Below are 18,491 nucleotides of genomic sequence, written 5' to 3' on the forward strand. Positions count from 1 at the left end.
GTCACGCTTTTTGTGACTGTTACATCATTTTTACGCCATGGACCTAAAATATACAAATATAAATTTGCAGTTTACATTTGCAAGTTGGCTGAACCGGCAAAATAAATGTAATTAAAAAAAAAAAAAAGCACACATATTCTGTCTAGAAATATAATTTAAAAAAACAAAAACGCAACGTAAAGCCAGCTTCTGCAAAGATGCGCCTCACTGTGACGTCGTATAAATGACATCACGGCTAGCCAATCAAACGCGACGCCCTCTTTGCGCGCAGCAGCCAATCACTTCGGAGGGGGGCGTGTCGTCGGCCAACCTCCGCTTGTTAAGGTCACCGCTGTCATTCGGGAGCTCGCCACTGCCAGCCAGCCAGCCAGCAGCCATCGAAGCCACCGAAGCGGAGGCGACACAGCGACGTGACGAACAAGGCGAAAGACGAGCAAGAAAATGTCTCTGTCCAACAAACTGACTCTGGATAAGGTGGACGTCAAGGGGAAGCGAGTCATCATGAGGTAAACGCTTCACGGAAATTGGATTAGCCTGCTCTAGCTAACGCCTCGCTATTTATTTGTACGTGTTCATGCAGTCGTGGTTTTACAACTATTACAACAGCTAACTTCATATTAACCCGTATAACTTTTTTTTTTTTTTTTTTGCGCAGTTGCAAGGTGGTGAATAACGTGAGGGGCGTGCGGGTGCATTTTGACGACACCGGAAGTTAATTTTGTCACGTTTTGTACTGACGTCACGTGCCAGTGCAGCGCTATTAATATTGCTGCAAATGACTTTCAATTACAATTAAACGTTTGAATATCGCAATTTTACGACATTAATTTTTATCCTTCTGCTTTCCTTAAATGTGCCCAATCATGTACACGCACAAACAAATCACAGCAGATCAAAATATGTTCTCTATTTCTTTTCTGCTTGAATCCCTTCATCACGATCACCTCTGATCAAATATTCAGACACTCCCAATTTCCAGACCAATTCCAGTTATTTGTATTATTTTTTTGCTCTCAGAAACAACTGGTTTAAAATGAGAAATGTTTTTCATATCATAAATGGTAGTGTCATGGTTGATTAGAATCCTGCCTATGTCAAAGATGAGCAAATTAATTCGAATTAAGTCCAGAATAAAGCTGGCAAGAATATGAATTTCATGAGTAGGCCAACAATGAGAACAACCTCACTCTCTGTCTTCTACATGAATGCACACATTAGAGAATGCGTGATTTTATACTGTAATACTTCACATGATTATAAATGGATTAAAAAAACTGCTTTTAGTGCGTGTCCAGAGTGAGTATTTGTAGCTGTACATAATTACCAGTGTAGCCAAATCAATGTTGTTGCTAATCTTGGACATATGCGAGTCTTTAATCACCACCAAACGCCAATGAACCTAACAACATATTTGTTTTTGGAACTGTGGGTGGAAGCGTGCGCAAAGGAAGGCCCAATCAACATTTGAATCTCATATTTGTAGCTGTGATGCATTTGGGCGACGTGCACAAATCGCCTTCCTATTAATAATTAACTTTTCATGGCTGCGTCTTCGCATTGGACTGATTGGGGGGGGGGGGGGGGGGCGCACTTGAACCTGACACCCACCCACTGTGCAAATGTCAAAGGTTCCAGTCGGCATAGGTCAAAGTTTACGGGCAGATCCGCTTCGTGAGTCGTCTCGGCGGCACGTTCGCTCCAAGCTCGCTCACACCCTGGGCTTGCCGCGGCGTGTCGCGCGAGCCTTTCATCGAAAATGAAAACCGGGCAAGGCGGCTCGTTGCTATGGCGACAATGTGTCGAGCGGCCAAGAATCTGCTTGGCTCTCCTGAAATGAGCTCACGTCTGCCCATTTGTTAGGCCGGATCAGAAGGCAACAATGACATGGCCGCGGGCCACTATCAAAAGTGCTGCGTTTGTAAGGCAGCGGATCATCAAACGCTCGCTTCGGCCTGCCAAAAACGCCGGCGAAAAGCTGACCGCTGTGCTTCCAGACCAGACAATGCTTTTACAGTACCGGCCGGCATTGTGTCTGCTTCTGGCGCACCAGGTGGGGAGGAGGGACGTTATGTAACGCCGGATGCAGCATTTCTCTTGAGGTCATTGCTCAAATAATGAGCACAATCCTCACAATGTGTTATGAGCAACAAGTTTCAAAAGTTTGTGTTTTATTTTTCACAAATTTTAGAATCGTTCCAAGTCGTTCTTGAGCATCCGAGTTCCACAAACAGGAAGTCCAGTGGCGTCCATTTCAACCTTGGCGGATTGTCGTGAGCCGGGTCAATGACGATCTACACAGAGAAGGGGGAAAAAAAAAACAAAACGACGACACACTTTTAGCAAGCATATTCATGTTAATTTTTTATTGATATTGTGACAGCAAGTTAAAGAAGACGTATAGCCCAGAGATGGCAAAGTCATTTCAATTGTGGGGCCACATACTTGACCTCAAGTGGGCCGCATCACTGTATTCTTGGCCTAATAAGCTATAAATAGCCACAGGTCAAAAATGTTGCCTTTTTTGTGCAATTATTTGCACAAGTACATTCTGAACATATTCCCATTTATTGATTATTCTCTTATTGCAGACGTTGTTGCTACTCATGTGCCTGAACTGAAGTTTCTGGTTATAAAAATGAAATCAAAATCCTGAGGCGCAATCAATTTCACAATGTCATTGCGCCCTCCAGTGGACAAAGTTAGCAACAACAGTTGCTTTGAGTGAATGATTGCAGTTGGCGTCCTCGCCCCCAATGAAATTCGAACTTATTTTCTTGCAAGATTTAGAAGCGACAATTCTGTCATTAACATTCAGCTCATTGTAATATTTGTTTTCTTTTTTTTTTGTAAGAGTCATGTATATATTTTTCAAATCATTTTTCTTCTTCCAGGGTTGACTTCAACGTTCCCATGAAGGACAAGCACATCACCAACAACCAGAGGTAAGCCTTGCATCCTCTGCGCTTCTTTAGCGAGGGAGCTCACGGCCTCGCTAATGTCATTTCTAGGATCAAGGCTGCCGTTCCCAGCATCAAGCACTGCCTGGATCACGGCGCCAAGTCGGTGGTTCTCATGAGCCACCTGGGCCGCCCCGACGGGAACTTCGTGCCCGAGAAGTACTCGCTGGAGCCCATCGCCGCCGAGCTCAAGTCCCTGCTGGGAAAGTGAGAGCGTTGGGACGAGCGAGCGAGACGTTCGCGTCGGAGGCCGGCGAGCTTACCGAACGCTCCTGTGCGCAGGGACGTGACTTTCCTGAAGGACTGCGTGGGCGCCGAGGTGGAGGCCGCCTGCGCCAACCCCGCCGCCGGCTCCGTCATCCTGCTGGAGAACCTCCGCTTCCACGTGGCCGAGGAGGGAAAGGGCAAGGACTCCTCTGGAAACAAGGTGAAGCCCCATACAAAAAAAAAAAAAAGAAAAACACGCTGATGAGTCATTAAGATATGAGTTGAGATCAACGATCAGGGCTGGGATGAATGTTGCTTCTGGGGCCTGCTGACATTTATCTTGAAGGTCGCCGTTGCTTTTCCTGTCCCGAGAGGCCTGCTTGGTATGCAGCCTTGCGTGGATTCATTTCTACTGTACAAGCTTCTCTCCCGGCCATCGTTATGATACGACGTTGCAAGCATCTACAGAGTTCTCAGCGCTTACTAGGGCTGCGCAATATATCGAAAAAATATCCATAGCGCCACATATTTAGCTACATATTAAATATTGCAATAATGTCAATATTAGAGATGGACTGATATGTTTTTTCATACCACTATCGATCCTTAGTAATCCAGGAGGCCGATATTTGGAGCCGATATTCATTTTCGGAAAGGAAAATATAAAAAAAAAAAACCTCCTGAAGCATATGTTTATTCCCCCCAAAAATCTGATTTGCATAAAGTTTTTTTTTTTTTCAATATTGTTTGCCAATATACATCTTTGTAGTCAAATTCCAACAAAATGGACAAAATGAGTATATAAGAATAGCCCTGTATAGATTTCTAGAGTAAATAAACTCCTTCAGAATTTCAGTGACAGAAATGTAAAAAAATTCACTTATTTTTGTTTTGATTTCAAACGAAAAGTGTTACCAGGGTAAGTAGAATCTTTTATGCAGTTAAATAAAATGTTCCTTGAAGGTAACACATTTTTAAATTGATTTCAGTTTAAAAAAAAAAAAGGCAGATGCCGATATTCATCAAATCACTGAATATCAGAGCCGATAATCGTCCCCGGCCAATAATCGGTCCATCCCTAATCGATATTGCTACATTCAACAACCATATATTGCATGTTTTTCGTGCAGCCCTGGTGCTTAGCTGTGTCCTATTTCCAAAAAGAAGTATTTGGGTCTGATTGCTTTGCGTTATAAAACACTTCCATCCTGTTGTCTTTTTTTTTTTTTTTTTTTTTTTTTTTTTTTTGGTGACGTGACAGACGAAGGCGTCCCAGGAGCAGATCGACTCCTTCCGGGCGTCCCTGTCCAAACTGGGAGACGTTTACATCAACGACGCCTTCGGCACGGCTCACAGAGCCCACAGGTGAGCCCGGCGGGCTGACGATTGACGGACGAGGACGAGGACGTGACGCACTGCGGCCTCCTCCCTTGCAGCTCCATGGTGGGCGTAAACCTGCCCCAGAAGGCGGCCGGCTTCCTGATGAAGAAGGAGCTGGACTACTTCGCCATGGCGCTGGAGAAACCGCAGAGGCCTTTCCTGGCCATCCTCGGCGGGTGAGACCCGTCGTCGCGTTCGCGCCGCTTGCTCGGATCCGTTTCACGCTCGCCTCGCTATCCCTGCGTTCCACTCGGAGTCCATTTGATCCACAGCTCGGATTGGGCAACTGACACTTGGGGTTGCGCAGTGCACTCGCGGTCATAGATGACATTAGCCACCAGTGCATTAAGCAACATTAAAAAAAAAAATAAAAATTTTAAAACGGCACCAAATATTGAGTCACCAAGGTGTTGGGTTTACAAAACTGCATAGTCTTTTTTTTTTATCCGGTGTTTCTTTTTTTGTGGGTGTGTTTTTTTTTAAAGGGCAAAGGTGAAAGATAAGATCCAGCTGATCAACAACATGCTGGATAAGGTGGACGAGATGATCATCGGGGGCGGCATGGCCTTCACCTTCCTCAAAGTGCTCAACAACATGGAGGTGAGCGGACGGCGAAACCGTGACGTGACGTGCGACGTTCACGAGAGGCCGCATCGTTAGGGACAGCCGCACTGGCTAATCAAGTCCAATAGAAGCGCCGAAGCCGAAATTCTCTGACTGGTCCAGCAGGATACATGGCCAGAAAAAAGGGGCCCTTTTTTTAAAAAAAATAAATGAATAAAGATACTATTTGGTCAGCTATAATCCAGTCAACTTTTAGTTTTTTTAAACTCAAAAATGGCCTTTTTTACTGGTATTGTTACAGATTCAGTCTTACAAAATGAGAATTTGTTCATGTCCGGAAGGACCTCTTGATGAACCTCGTCTTGCTCAAGCCCAAAAACACCCGAGTGGAACGTTCAACGCGGCCCAGCCGTCATTGAACAAAAGTTGCTATCTTTTCCGACGTTTGCCATATCTCACCTCCTGGCGCCAACGCTGGAACCTCGAGTGGATTGAGAACAGCATTGAACTTCGTCCACATCCAAACGTGTCACCGCCGCGGCTGAAAAGTGCAAACTATTGCACATCGGCACCGCTGTTTGCTTGGCCAGATAACAGATTTCAACTTCTCTCAATGTGACTTTATGGCCAAAGCGAGAGGTAGCAGCCTTGTAACGTCTTGCCGCACTGAGGGTTGGAAAAAAAAAACTCACCCTAACCCTGCCAATCGATATAATCGGCCCAATCCTAGGATATCGCTGATATGTGTGTAAGCTCACACTGACGGGGAAAATTCGGGACCAAAACGTCCTCATATATTTGCGACCTAAGAGCAACGGATGAGCGTGATTCAGCAAGCAAACAAACGATTCCTCCCAATCGAATTACCGGGAATCGTTTCTCAAAAAGAATCGATTTTTGATTGCGTGCCCGTTGGCCAATTTACTGTCGTCTAAACTAACCCAAGAAGCGCATCTTTGCAATGAGAGGACATATTCTCATTCGGCCGTCACGCGATTCCCGCCTTCCTCTTCTCAGATCGGCAACTCCCTGTACGACGAGGAGGGCGCCGGCATCGTCAAGGACCTGATGGCCAAGGCCGAGAAGAACGGCGTCAAGATCACGCTGCCCGTCGACTTCGTCACCGCCGACAAGTTCGACGAGAAGGCCGCCACGGGCGTCGCCACCGTCGCCGCCGGCATCCCCGCTGGCTGGATGGTAAGAGCCTGCCCAGGACGCTTTTTTTTTAGGCTGCAACCTGGCCTTCCGTCACAATTGCAGATTTTTTTTGTCGTTTTCCACAATAATAGGATTTGGGGTTTGAATAGTTGTGCTTTTTGACCTCAAATTTCTCTCTAAAATCGAATGAGCGTCTCCTCTGCAGGGTTTGGACTGCGGCCCCGAGAGCTCCAAGGCGTACGGCGAGGCGGTGGGCCGAGCCAAGCAGATCGTGTGGAACGGCCCGGTGGGCGTGTTCGAGTGGGACAACTTTGCCAAGGGCACCAAGAACCTGATGGACAAGGTGGTGGAGGTCACCAAGTCGGGCTGCGTCACAATTATCGGTAAGAGGCGCCAGCCGATTGCGCAACCGTCCTGACATATATAGCCAACATTTTCAGGATGAAAGCAATTTTTGTCAACTCGGCAGTCTCTTCAGTCAGTTGACGAAACCAGCCGCCGCCATCTTGTGGCCTCAGAGCAAGGCAGTAGAGTAATTGGTGTCAAGGAAGTATGTTGAAGTGATGATCTCAATCAACCGAGAGACAACCTTTGTACGTCGGGGAGGAGCTAAGTTTAGCCTGGGTTGTTACGGAGAGTCTTGTTGCATATGCACGGGCACTTCCAATGTGTTTTAAAAAAAATAAATGAATTAATGAATAATCTGGAAACTTTTTTTTCAGGAAATGATGATAAAATTGTTTTGGGCTCATAGTTTGTGGTATATTTACAGCTTAATTAAACCCCCTGAATTTTTTAGGGCTACTATTTCAGTTCACATTGCCGCTATGGGACTGAAACGGCCCCATTTGTCAATCGGCGCATTAATAAGAAAAACAAATGTAATTCTCTGTGATGGCCAGGTGGGGGCGACACTGCCACCTGCTGTGCCAAATGGAACACTGAGGACAAGGTCAGCCACGTGAGCACAGGAGGCGGAGCCAGCCTGGAACTGCTGGAAGGTGAGAGGAGGACTAAAAGCGTCATGTAAATTACACAGGAAAAAAAAAAAAAAACTCCAAAATGTCCCATGTTGTAAATGCTGTACTGCGGACCCCCGCTTATTTGTAGTTTGGGACCCGCAGGTTCACCTATTTTCAGATGTATGTATTTTTTTGTCCCCCAATGCAATTGATCCCTTGTTTTTTCCAGGCAAAGTTCTCCCCGGAGTGGACGCCCTGAGCAACGTCTAAACTTCCTTCCCATCAACCCGCTGACGTGTGTGTGTGTGAGAAAGAGAGAGAGAGCGTGCGAATGCGTGTATGCTGAGAGGTGAGTAGCAACTAAAACCAAACGGGTGTTAACTTGTGCAACCCTGCAAAAAAACAGAAAAAAAAAAACTGAGAAAAAAGACACACACACACACACACACAGCCAGTGGGCTTTATGGCAGATGGATCTGTGACAAGTGAAACGTGCGCCTTCTGGCGACACGACTCGGCGACAACTAGAGTAGATGGATTGTCGAGGTGGAATTTTCTTTTGCTGTGATGAAAAGTTGAGCTCACCACAGACTTTAGGAAGCCCGCATTACTCTCCTCCAGTCATTCCCCGCTAACTTGTGCGCATTTGCAGCGTCACGACGGATGCACGAGCAACGGTTCTTGTGGCCTTTGTGTACCTTCGGACATCGGCTCGCTTCTGCTCGTCTGTTCAACTTAATAAATGTCCCCAAAACATTTGCGCTGCTCTTGTCTTCCTTCTCAACTCGCACTATACGAATGGCCGCCAGATTTCACAGCCCTTGTTCTTTGTTTGAACACTCCTTCCCAACTTTTTTTTTTTGTTTTTTCGCAGCCTACTCTGAAATTGGCAGACTAAAATTCGATAAACTGATTAAAATACAAAATAATTGACACATTAATTCTTTTTGGCTCCCCTTTTAACGCTTGCACCAAAAAAAGATATTTATTGATTACCGGCAAAACCGTTGCCTGTTTTACAATTCTTCGGTACATGGGGCAGAAAAATCTGCTTTTATCTTTAAATGTCTTGTCTTAAATGAGCAGTAAAAATCAACCTTTTTCTTTGTGCATATTTTTCACGAGCCAATACTATCGGCTGATTAACGGTCCAATGTAAATGCAATGAAATGAATTAAGATGCCATTAATCGCTTTCAGAAAGTTTGTCGTCATGCATTTAATTGGCATGCAAGAATATTGTCATTTCTACATGACCTCAGTGAATGGACTGGATAGAATAGATTGATGAACAAAAATGCATTATTTGTAGTCCAATCATTTTCAGAGCAATTAAGGGAAATTGCCTGGTTTCCGATGGCACAGGTGATGATCCCTGGCGTTCAACGGAAGAAGCAACGCGTCCCCGTCAGCCTGCTTTTTCATTCGCGTACAGCAGATCTGCTCCAAAGACGACAAAACACTTGAACGTCTCGGAGCGTCCGAGCACTGCGAGCGGCTCTTTGCTTACCGTTCTCCAGCTCCTGACTTTGTTGCGCCAGGAACTCTGCATTTTCATACATGTCGGCGTCTGCGCGGTGAGGCGACACGGCGGCTTTGTTAAGCGCGAGACCTCGGCCTGAAAATGAAAGCGACGCGGCGACGGCTCGTACCGTCGTCGGTGGGCGCCAGGTTTGCGTAGTGAGCCGTGGAGGGATCAGCATCTGAACACAAGCTGATGTCAGGCTAAGAGCCCGGACGGGGGGGGGGGGGGGGGGGGGGGGTGTCATGTCATCGATTGTTTGAATGCCCACCTTTGACCTTTGATGACATCAGCACATTTTCATACACTGTAAGCGGAAGAGGATCTCTGCAAAGGCAAAACATTTGGACCTAGTCTGAGTAAGAGAAAGAAATAGTGGCAGCACACCTTTCGTCCTTACATACAAATACTTCATAATTAACCTTTGTCCTTAAGTGATAAATGTTTTTAAATTCCTTTTCTTTTTTTTAATGAACAGACGGCTTTTTTTGAAGATGAACGGTAGATTGTTGAGGAGAAATAAATACTTACACATAAATATGTTCGCAGCTCCTGGGTGGCGATGCAGCGGCCGCATGTACGGCTGTGAGTAGTAAGATGTACAAAGGAGAAACTTGTTCAATCTTGCCAATTCCAAAACTTCAATCCAATAGTGTAGTTATCAAAAAATTGTGCAAAACTCACCTGGACAAACGCCCTTGCTGGAAAATACAAAGGAAAAAGTGTTCAAATGGGCTTAACGCGTTGACATTTGGCTTAATTGAATGTAAAAAGCATACTTTGAAGAAGGGGTCATTAGATTGGCTTTGGTGACTGAAAAATAAAACAAATTGTTCAAATATGCCCCCCCCCCCCACCCCAAAGAAAACTGAAATGTTCATGTAGAAATGAGTACAACGCAGTTGTACAATGTTTTGCTAGATGGCAGCTATACCCGTTTTGGATCGCATTACAGCAAATCTGCTCCCATCACGATGGCTGTCAAAAAGTTACAAAAATAAATAAATAAAAAAGTCAGGATGCAAATGCGCCATATGACTTGAGAATGTTTGTCACAAAGCTTGATGCTCACAATGTGTGCAGGTTGTAGATTTGAGTTTCTTCGTGTATGGTCTCTGTGGAAAAAGAAATCCATTGAAATGGGTTTAAGTGCCATTTCTTGCCCCCCCCAAAAAAACATGTAAAAACATGCCCCATCCTCTATTCTTTTCAAGCCAGTAGCCCGAAAATTTAAAGAAATGGAAAACATTAAAATTCTGATTAGTGCTTTAATATGGTAAAGAAAGATGCACAACCAATCAGCAGTGGAAGGAATTTCAAGTGAAAGCCGACCGACGAGGCCAATTTTAAACATTGATTTGAGTTTAGTTGTCATGATCCTGATTCCCCAAGACAATTCTGGAAAACCAAGGGGCCTAGGAATGATGCCTGCGATACACCACTCATCGTAGCTACTGTTCAAACACGTGCAATGGTCATTAGTTCAAAAAGAAAATCAGTTTTCCCCATTGATTCATGAATCGAAGTTAGTTGTCGAAAAGAAAATTGTGTTCTTGGAACTTACTGGGCTTCCTCTTGCATCTCAAGCACAGAAGGCCCAGCAGACTGAGCGAGGCCAGCGACGCGACCATCGCAACCGCACACTGTGCGCTGGAATTTCCCGGCATACCTGAAAGCAGCACTTATTTAAACACTGTCCTTGCGGCTCAAAACGCAGTAGCTGCAGAAGGTTTTTCTTTTGTTTTGTTTAGTTTTTACGTCATCTGCGCCTCCAGAAAGGGGTCGGCCCAAACTAGGAGAGTTTGCGGTCACGCGCCTTAAAGTAAAAGCGCAGTGAACTATTCTCACTCTGGGTTGTTAATTTAACCATTTTCTACTGTGCTTGGCACTTTGAGGTGTGTCTAATGTTATAGTTAAGCTACAAAAGTCTGTATTTTGTCTGACTAATGTGAACAGATAGCTCGAGTCTTTTGAAAAATTTAAGGAAGGGATTATTCATAAAGCCTCTGGATAATTCGTAATTAGCACAGCCAGTAGGAAGCACAAACCAGTCATCCAATTTGACCGAGCATTTCATTTAATTTGACCTTTAAATGAAAGTTAAAAAGTTGCCATTTATTTACAAATATTGTAAAAATGTGGGGACTGTTGATGATTACGAAATATTTTTGCGACCATTTTAAAAAAAAATATCCAAATCTTAATCCGTTTATGTGATCCAAATGGTGAATTAGAGGAGCCCAATTGTGCTTTTTAATGACCCTTGGAAGTAATTTTGTGTCGTCTTCTCGTTTTAATCGCATCATGTTTTTGCTTCAAAAGTTACAAAACACCAAACGCACACTTTCACGTTGCGACACAATCCAAGCTACAAAGTGATCTAAAATTCTACTTGAAGTCCCCAAAATGAAGATTACGACAACAGCATTTGCGTCGTGTTGCCGCTGCGTTCGTTACCTTGGCTGGTCCGGCCGGCTGCTCTCCTTCCTGCGTCGGCTTGACTTGACATTAGCGGTGAAGTGTGTGCATTTGCTTCCTTGCAACAACAACTCGCCACATCCGTCACACACTCAAGACACACTTGAGACCTCAAAGCGACCTAAAACAGGTTTGTAATTTCAAGTGGACACACAAGACATGATGCTTGAAATTCAAAATGTCAACAAACCGCTCGGTCATCATCACACCGCCCTTTGCTTGCACCGAAGAGCAAATGAAACGCGGCTGATTGATGTTTGGGTACAGCGTTTTCGACAACATCATTTGTGTCCACTTTTGGTCAATTTAGTTGATTGGACTTGAATTGGAGATGGACACCGCTGTCGGTATAATTAAGGCCCCGCACTTCATAACATAAAAGCTGAAGTGCTGCGAGGCAGTATTTTACCCCGACAATTGGGCGACCCTGATGCAAATGTGGCCGTCACCCATTTTGGAGACACCGACCCTCATTTCAAATAAGGCTCTGTTGAATTGGTGTTAAAACAGTGGTCCAATTTTACGTCAATGTGAACAATATTGCCCGACTATCAAACTAAAAAATCAATTTCTGCACCAAATGTCTACATATAACTTGAATTGGATGTCCAAGCATTCTTTTCAATGTGGTACATTGGGATATTTTTCCAGAAATGGTAACGTTCAAATCCAGCCATGCATACGTTGCTGTAGCAGTATTGTATTACATTTATTCTGGAAATGTCTTGAGTTGTAACTTGAATGCTCTTGCGACACAAGGTAGCTATTTTTGGGGTTTTTTTGTTTTGTTTTTTTAATCCAGCCCAAAATTGTGTGTGTTCAATGGTTGATGGTTTTCATTGTTTAAAAAATGCCAGAGTAATATTCTGTAGTTGTTTTACATTTTGGCAAAAGTGCTGAACTTGTCTTTTATGTCATTTTATTTCTGTCTCGTGTTTGGTTTGTTTGTGCGTGTGACTTATTATATGGCTTCTGCTTCCTTGGCAGTTACGTCAACATTCATTTGCTTAAAAGCGATTGCTTACTTGTTTTTGTTTAAATGTTAAATAAGGCAGACAAAAAGCCCCCCCAAAACGGATCAGGTGGTCGTACTCGCGACGTGACGTCATGACGTGACGCTTCAGACCAGTTAGAAAGTTGGGCCCAATTTTTCCCAAAAGACTTTTGGATATTATAGGTCGAGTTAAAAGACAGACACGCGCGATTCGGTGTGGTATTTTAAACACATTCAAATCAAAATAATGAACTCCTGAAATGCCTGCGTCGACGCTACCACACTGTCGACGTCATGACGCAATGCTCTTGCGCGACGTCGTAGACGTACGTAGAGGTGAAAACAGCTCGATGGAAACACGCCCCCTCAAGCTAGCGGTGGCTTATTATCTGTTTAAACGGGGCCCGCTTGAATGACACCCGTTCTGCACCGCTCGAAAGAGTGGCGTGTTAGTGAAGCCTCTTGGCCGACTTGTTGTCATCAGTCGTCGTGTTGTGGTTGATGCTCGGCAGCGGTTGTCCGCGCGCATGCAACAGAATGGCGCGAGCAGCTCCAACGGCTCCGAAGGCGGCGGCGGCGGGGAGCGACAGTCCCCGTCCCGAAGCCCCCTGCTGCTGCCGGCGGCGACCACTCGGGTGAGACGCTTCATCCAGGAGCGCCGGACGCTGCCGCTGCCCAAAGTCATGGTGGTGTTCTCGGCCGCGGGTGACGCCGAGAAAGCCAGCGATGCCATGGCCGACGACGACTCACGGAAGCCGGCTTCCGCGGCGGCGGCGGCGGCGGCGGCGGCGACGGCGGCGACGGCGGCGGCGGCGGCGGCAGCGGCGAACGTCTGTCGGGGCAGGCCGTCCCGCTGCCCCCTGGACGCCAGGCAGGAGCAGGAGGTAGGCCCCTAGTCAGACATTTATCCAAAACGGTTGGTTTATTGTCATTTAATTACAAGCAGTCCACGAATAAGGACAATACGTGACGTCATAACCAAGCGCCAAACGGGATTGCTTGGCGAGGGATGTGTGGTTGGGAGGCTACGTTGTGATTGGCCGACAACGGGTCACGTGAAGAATGTCAACCTGATTACAGACCTAAACACGGCAGACTAATCCTGCTCGTACCCTTGCCCTTTGTCACTGGCAGCTTCAACGTCATGCATCTGAATGGGCCTTGTTGCTAACATATTCAGCAGTTAACATAGATTTGGGGGATTTTATAATAAACATCCGACACATCGGTGAAAAACTGCAAGTAATTGACAAAACAAGGTTACAATTGCCTATATTAATCCTTTAAACCGTAAACATACCACAAAAGAAGTTTAATGTAGCACAAACGGGCCTTGCTGTCTGATCTCAACGGACAGAAAATACACCAATTATGCCAGATTGTCAGTATTTGTGTCGCCGGCTTTTGAGCAGATTTGTGTGTTTGAGAGTGAACTCACAATTTAAACGCGTGCACCACACTTTTACACACCATTTGCATAATCACTCAGGCAAATGTTTTAGAGACACCCAACAATCAGGCTTTTGCTGAATTAGATTGTGAGGTGCTAAAAAAAATACAATTTTATTTATATAGCGCATTTCACAACAGCTAGAGCTGTAACAAAGCACGTTACAAACAATAAACAACACACATGATAAAATTTAGCAGAGGCGTCAATTAATTGTGGATATTGCATTTTTTTCCCCCCCTTTTAAAGTTTCCCGAGGTGATCTCTCTGAACGTGGGGGGCTCCCACTTCACCACCCGGCTGTCCACGCTGCGCCGCTACGACGACACCATGCTGGCCGCCATGTTCAGCGGGCGCCACCAGATCCCGCGCGATGCCGACGGACGCTTCTTCATCGACCGCGACGGCGCCTACTTTGGGTGAGTTGCGCCCGTGCGGGTGTGCGAGTCACATTTGAACCTTGCCAATGTCTATAAAGACAACCGTGAAGTCAAAGTGCACTTCGGTACCGTCTAAACTTGATATCCTGATTAAGATTGATTATAACAAAATCCACCTGTTTTTGTCCATGTCAGGGCAGCCATTTTGTCACGTTCTGTCGATGGAAAATGATACCACAGTGTGTCAGGGCTCAGATAACAACCAATCACGGCGCAGCTTCAGAAAACATATGAGCCGTGATTGGTTGTTACCTGAGCCCTGACACACTGTGATGTCATTTTCAGTCGACAGGAGTCACAAAATGGCCGCCTCCTGATTTGGCTTAACTCATATAACACAAATGCAATTGTAATCGGAATACCACGTTTAGACTAGTCGGGTCGCATACAACATATTGTAAAAAATAAATGGGTTGACTTCCCCTTTAAAAGCAAGAGATAGTGTTGTTGAACACAACACATGACATTTATTCTTTATCTTTATGGAAAACTCTTCAATGTTACGGCAACTTCCTGCGTCACTTTAGAGTAGTTGTGAAACTCTGCTTTGCTTGAAATGGCAGCCGGTTATGTAACCGGCGCCGTCTGCCGACCCGGGTCCTGATAAGGTCCGGTTAATCCCGACCGGCCCTACCCCGCCGCCTTCCCCTTCCGTTCGGCGCTGGTGCAAAGTCAGCGGAAACGGGCCGGCCAGGCGCAGCCGGTGGGAAATAAGGGCCCCCTCCTCCTCCGGCGGCGCCGTCGACCTCGTCACACTTGAGCTGCGCTCCCAATGTCCACGATAGTTGCGCCAATGGGATGGGACGAACACATAAAACATTGGCTCTCACACTCGCACGTACGGACACATGAGAGCCTCGGAACAAGCGCGGCAGTCGGAGTGGACAGAGAAAAGTCTGCAAATTGGTCAGAGCGCGGCACAAAGCAGGCTTGGCTCCATGTGGACGCTGCGCTTGCTGGGCTCTCGGGGCAGGCCGGCCCAAAGCGAGCCTGACCTTTAGTTGCAATTGAGGCTTCCACTGTGTGTGGTGAAGGGACATCCTGAACTTCCTGCGCGAGGGCGAGCTGCCCCAGCACGAGCGCGTGAGGGCGGTGCACCGCGAGGCGCAGTACTACTCCATCGCACCCCTGCTGGAGCTCCTGGAGGACACGCAGCCGCTCACCGGGGAGAAAGTGCGGCAGGCCTTCCTCGACCTGCTGCCCTACTACAAAGGTAAGCGCCGGCGCGCTCTTTGGCATCAGCGCTGACGCCGGCAAAGCGCTACGATGGCCCGCCCCGGACCAAATCACTAAAAGTAGTACTTTGGCGCCGTCCTCTGGCCTCTCGCTGCCAATGAGAAGTGAATTCATGGAGCTTCATTGAGACGAAAGGAGTGCTTTACAACTGACTTGCGTTAGCTTGGTGTCAAGGAACTATGTTGACATGAGTTGAGGAGCTTCATTTTTTGACAAAAGTTGCGCTTCGGCGCCGTCTGGTAGTCCCTTAGCACCCGGGAATGAAACTGAAGTGAGTTGAGGAACTTCATTTTGACAAAAGTAGCGCTTTGGTGCCAAGCAGTTAAATTGAAGTGGGTTGCGGTCCTTCACTGAGACAAAAGTCGTGCTTTGCTATCGTCATCTAGCGTCTTGCTGTCGGGGAACTGTGTTGGAGTAAGTTGAGGAGCTTCTTTTAGACAAAGCGCGTGCTTTGACGCCACCCGGTAGTCCCTTGGGACCCATGAACTAAATTGAGGTGAGTTGCGGAGCTTCGTCTAGACAAACGTCGTGCTTTGCCGCCGTCTTCGTTCCAGTACTGCACGAACCGTTTTGAGGGGGTGGGGGGGAAAAAAAAAATGTCACGAGCGCTGTGTGCCGGCAGACAATCTGGAGCGCATCGTGGAGATCGCCAAGCTGCGCGCCACGCAGAAGAAGGCGCGCTTGGCCAAGCTGAAGGTGTGCGTCTACAAGGAGGAGATGCCCATCACGCCGTACGAGCGGCCGCTCTTCAACTCGCTGCGCTTGGAGCGGGCCGAGGGCAGCGAGGCCAAGCTCTTCGAGCACCACTGCGACGTGGACGTGTCCTTCGGGCCGTGGGAGGCGGTGGCCGACGTCTACGACCTGCTGCACTGCATCGTGGGCGACTTGGCGCGCCGCGGCATCGCCGCCGAGCAGCAGTGCATCGGCGTGTGCGACAAGCACCTCATCAACCACTACTACTGCAAGAGGCCCATCTACGAGTTCAAGATCACCTGGTGGTGAAGGCGTCTTTGGAGCCCGCTAACTTTTCACCCAGGAGCTTCAAAGACAAACGATCCCAATCTAAACTTGCCAAGAACCAAAAGCTGAAAGCTGACAAGATCAGGGTACACACATGACGATAGCGTTTCCCCTCCCTTGCCATCAGGCCCGATGTCTGTAATTGATTATCCCAAGTGGTTATCATTTGCTGCGGGGTATGTCAAGGCTGAATTTTTTTTTTTTCCTCCCCGTGCAATCGAAAGTTGAAAAAGCCCAGGGTACACACATGACGATAGCGTTTCCCCTCCCTTGCCATCAGGCCCGATGTCTGTAATTGATTATCCCAAGTGGTTATCATTTGCTGCGGGGTATGTCAAGGCTGAATTTTTTTTTTTTCCTCCCCGTGCAATCGAAAGTTGAAAAAGCCCAGGGTACACACATGACGATAGCGTTTCCCCTCCCTTGCCATCAGGCCCGATGTCTGTAATTGATTATCCCAAGTGGTTATCATTTGCTGCGGGGTATGTCAAGGCTGAATTTTTTTTTTTTCCTCCCCGTGCAATCGAAAGTTGAAAAAGCCCAGGGTACACACATGACGATAGCGTTTCCCCTCCCTTGCCATCAGGCCCGATGTCTGTAATTGATTATCCCAAGTGGTTATCATTTGCTGCGGGGTATGTCAAGGCTGAATTTTTTTTTTTTCCTCCCCGTGCAATCGAAAGTTGAAAAAGCCCAGGGTACACACATGACGATAGCGTTTCCCCTCCCTTGCCATCAGGCCCAATGTCTCAAATTGATTATCCGAAGTGATTATCATTGGGTGTGGGGTGTGTCAAGACTGAATTTTTTTTCTCCCCTTGCAATCGAAAATTTAAAAAAAGCCCAATTATCGCTAGTCTCAAATCGATTTTGCTGAGTGCTAATTCGATGGTGTGGTGTACGTAAAGGGTGATTCTTTTTTTTCCTCCCTTCCAATCAAAGTCAGCAAAGGTCAGATACTCGAACGTCTGAGAGATTATCTTGAGACATCATCTTGTGATGAGGGGTGTCAAGACTCCTGTTTCCACGCCAGTTTTGTATCATCACCCTTTTCCGCTTGGATAGAACGACTTCCCATGGCGTCCTGCTTTAGACGGCAAACTAGCCTTAATCCATTCAATTTCACACTGTCGATCAACGACGGGATTGTTATGCCCATCCGAGCTACTCCAACTTCAGTTGATCTTTCAAGCATTCCACTCGCCATTCCACTTTTTTTAATTTCATGTCTATATATAGCAGAAGCAAATGTTGTGACATAGCGCTTAATGCTAAGCTAACGGGACCCCCGGTGTCCCTGTACTTGATGAATTCTGAGCACCTTGTGATTGTAGCCGAGAAAGTATATATTTTGTACCTCACTGCTATGCGATATAAATGTCCACTTTGTTTTTGTTGTGTCCATCGCACTACTTGTGTTGTTTCGATAATGTATCATCTGAACAAAAAAATCTCTGTTGGCTTCTAGGAAGCTGTAGTCCTCAATAATTGTTTCTATTTGCTTTGTATTGTACTGTTTTAGGACTGACACAAATGGAAGTAAATATATGGAAGATGTTACAGATGTTGCGCTTTTTTTTATTCAAACACCAAAAATAATCTTTCCCTTCCGAGAGGAATGTAAATGCCATTAATCCGTTCCAGATACCCCCCCCCCCAAAAAAAAAAAAAAGTTGACTTTGGAACTCGTGAAATAGCACTCTTGTACTACATACAAACATTTCGTAAACATAATTGTTTGCATCATGATTCATGAATTGCATCTCCTTCTGCTATGCGGGACTTGGCCACCAGGGGGCAGTGTACTGCAGCCCTGAAGACACAAACGACCGCGACTTTCACAAGTGCAAGAGTTGGATGTTCAAAGCTTGGCATTTTTTTGTTTCTAGTATTAGAATCTAACCATGTTCAAAACTTCACCACTGCATCCCTGGCCAGTCTGATGGCTTCCTTAATCTTCATGATGCTTTTGCTTTTGAATTAGGACGTGGCCGATTGATTGTCCAGCCAATATAATCGGCCAATATTAGCTATTAAAATCGGACGATTTTTTTTTCTTTGCTGACTTTTTTTTCAAACACATTAACATTTAACAACATAAGAAAAAAATGACATTCTTGTACA

The 18,491-nt window shown here is 46.2% G+C and overlaps 3 protein-coding genes across 3 annotated transcripts; 2 read left to right on the top strand and 1 right to left on the bottom strand.

Annotated features, from left to right (window-relative positions):
* The first annotated feature begins 314 nt into the window (after positions 1-314).
* pgk1 (phosphoglycerate kinase 1) lies at positions 315-7,984 on the top strand. Its single transcript, XM_086012279.1, has 11 exons — positions 315-506; positions 2,892-2,942; positions 3,009-3,164; positions 3,240-3,384; positions 4,426-4,529; positions 4,601-4,720; positions 5,030-5,144; positions 6,126-6,305; positions 6,472-6,649; positions 7,169-7,267; positions 7,458-7,984. The coding sequence occupies exons 1-11, from the start codon at positions 442-444 to the stop codon at positions 7,496-7,498; spliced, it is 1,254 nt and encodes a 417-aa protein (XP_085868405.1). The 5' UTR covers positions 315-441; the 3' UTR covers positions 7,499-7,984.
* LOC147133785 (uncharacterized) lies at positions 7,604-12,532 on the bottom strand. Its single transcript, XM_086012285.1, has 12 exons — positions 11,418-12,532; positions 11,207-11,348; positions 10,314-10,418; positions 9,822-9,864; positions 9,684-9,727; positions 9,529-9,562; positions 9,434-9,450; positions 9,281-9,332; positions 9,021-9,076; positions 8,880-8,930; positions 8,738-8,797; positions 7,604-8,667 (listed from the first exon to the last, which is right to left on the bottom strand). The coding sequence occupies exons 2-12, from the start codon at positions 11,256-11,258 to the stop codon at positions 8,636-8,638; spliced, it is 546 nt and encodes a 181-aa protein (XP_085868411.1). The 5' UTR covers positions 11,259-11,348; positions 11,418-12,532; the 3' UTR covers positions 7,604-8,635.
* On the top strand, positions 12,294-17,927 carry kctd7 (potassium channel tetramerization domain containing 7). The gene is made up of 4 exons (XM_086012281.1): positions 12,294-13,105; positions 13,921-14,090; positions 15,146-15,324; positions 15,970-17,927. The coding sequence occupies exons 1-4, from the start codon at positions 12,749-12,751 to the stop codon at positions 16,347-16,349; spliced, it is 1,086 nt and encodes a 361-aa protein (XP_085868407.1). The 5' UTR covers positions 12,294-12,748; the 3' UTR covers positions 16,350-17,927.
* Positions 17,928-18,491: the final 564 nt, after the last annotated feature.

Source organism: Filicampus tigris, chromosome 17 (assembly GCF_054856515.1).
Source record: "Filicampus tigris isolate MCC_2025a chromosome 17, RoL_Ftig_1.0, whole genome shotgun sequence".
In the NCBI taxonomy this organism is placed as follows: Eukaryota; Metazoa; Chordata; class Actinopteri; order Syngnathiformes; family Syngnathidae; genus Filicampus; species Filicampus tigris.

Coding starts and splice junctions, on each gene's coding strand:
- pgk1 (XM_086012279.1), top strand. CDS start 442: ATGTCTCTGTCCAACAAACTGACTCTGGATAAGGTGGACGTCAAGGGG. Junction 4,530..4,600: donor ACGGCTCACAGAGCCCACAG/GTGAGCCCGGCG, acceptor CCTCCCTTGCAG/CTCCATGGTGGGCGTAAACC. Junction 6,650..7,168: donor GGGCTGCGTCACAATTATCG/GTAAGAGGCGCC, acceptor TGTGATGGCCAG/GTGGGGGCGACACTGCCACC.
- LOC147133785 (XM_086012285.1), bottom strand. CDS start 11,258: ATGTCAAGTCAAGCCGACGCAGGAAGGAGAGCAGCCGGCCGGACCAGC. Junction 9,865..10,313: donor GAGATGCAAGAGGAAGCCCA/GTAAGTTCCAAG, acceptor CTTTTTCCACAG/AGACCATACACGAAGAAACT. Junction 9,728..9,821: donor ATCTACAACCTGCACACATT/GTGAGCATCAAG, acceptor ACTTTTTGACAG/CCATCGTGATGGGAGCAGAT.
- kctd7 (XM_086012281.1), top strand. CDS start 12,749: ATGCAACAGAATGGCGCGAGCAGCTCCAACGGCTCCGAAGGCGGCGGC. Junction 13,106..13,920: donor ACGCCAGGCAGGAGCAGGAG/GTAGGCCCCTAG, acceptor CCCCTTTTAAAG/TTTCCCGAGGTGATCTCTCT. Junction 14,091..15,145: donor CGCGACGGCGCCTACTTTGG/GTGAGTTGCGCC, acceptor TGTGTGGTGAAG/GGACATCCTGAACTTCCTGC.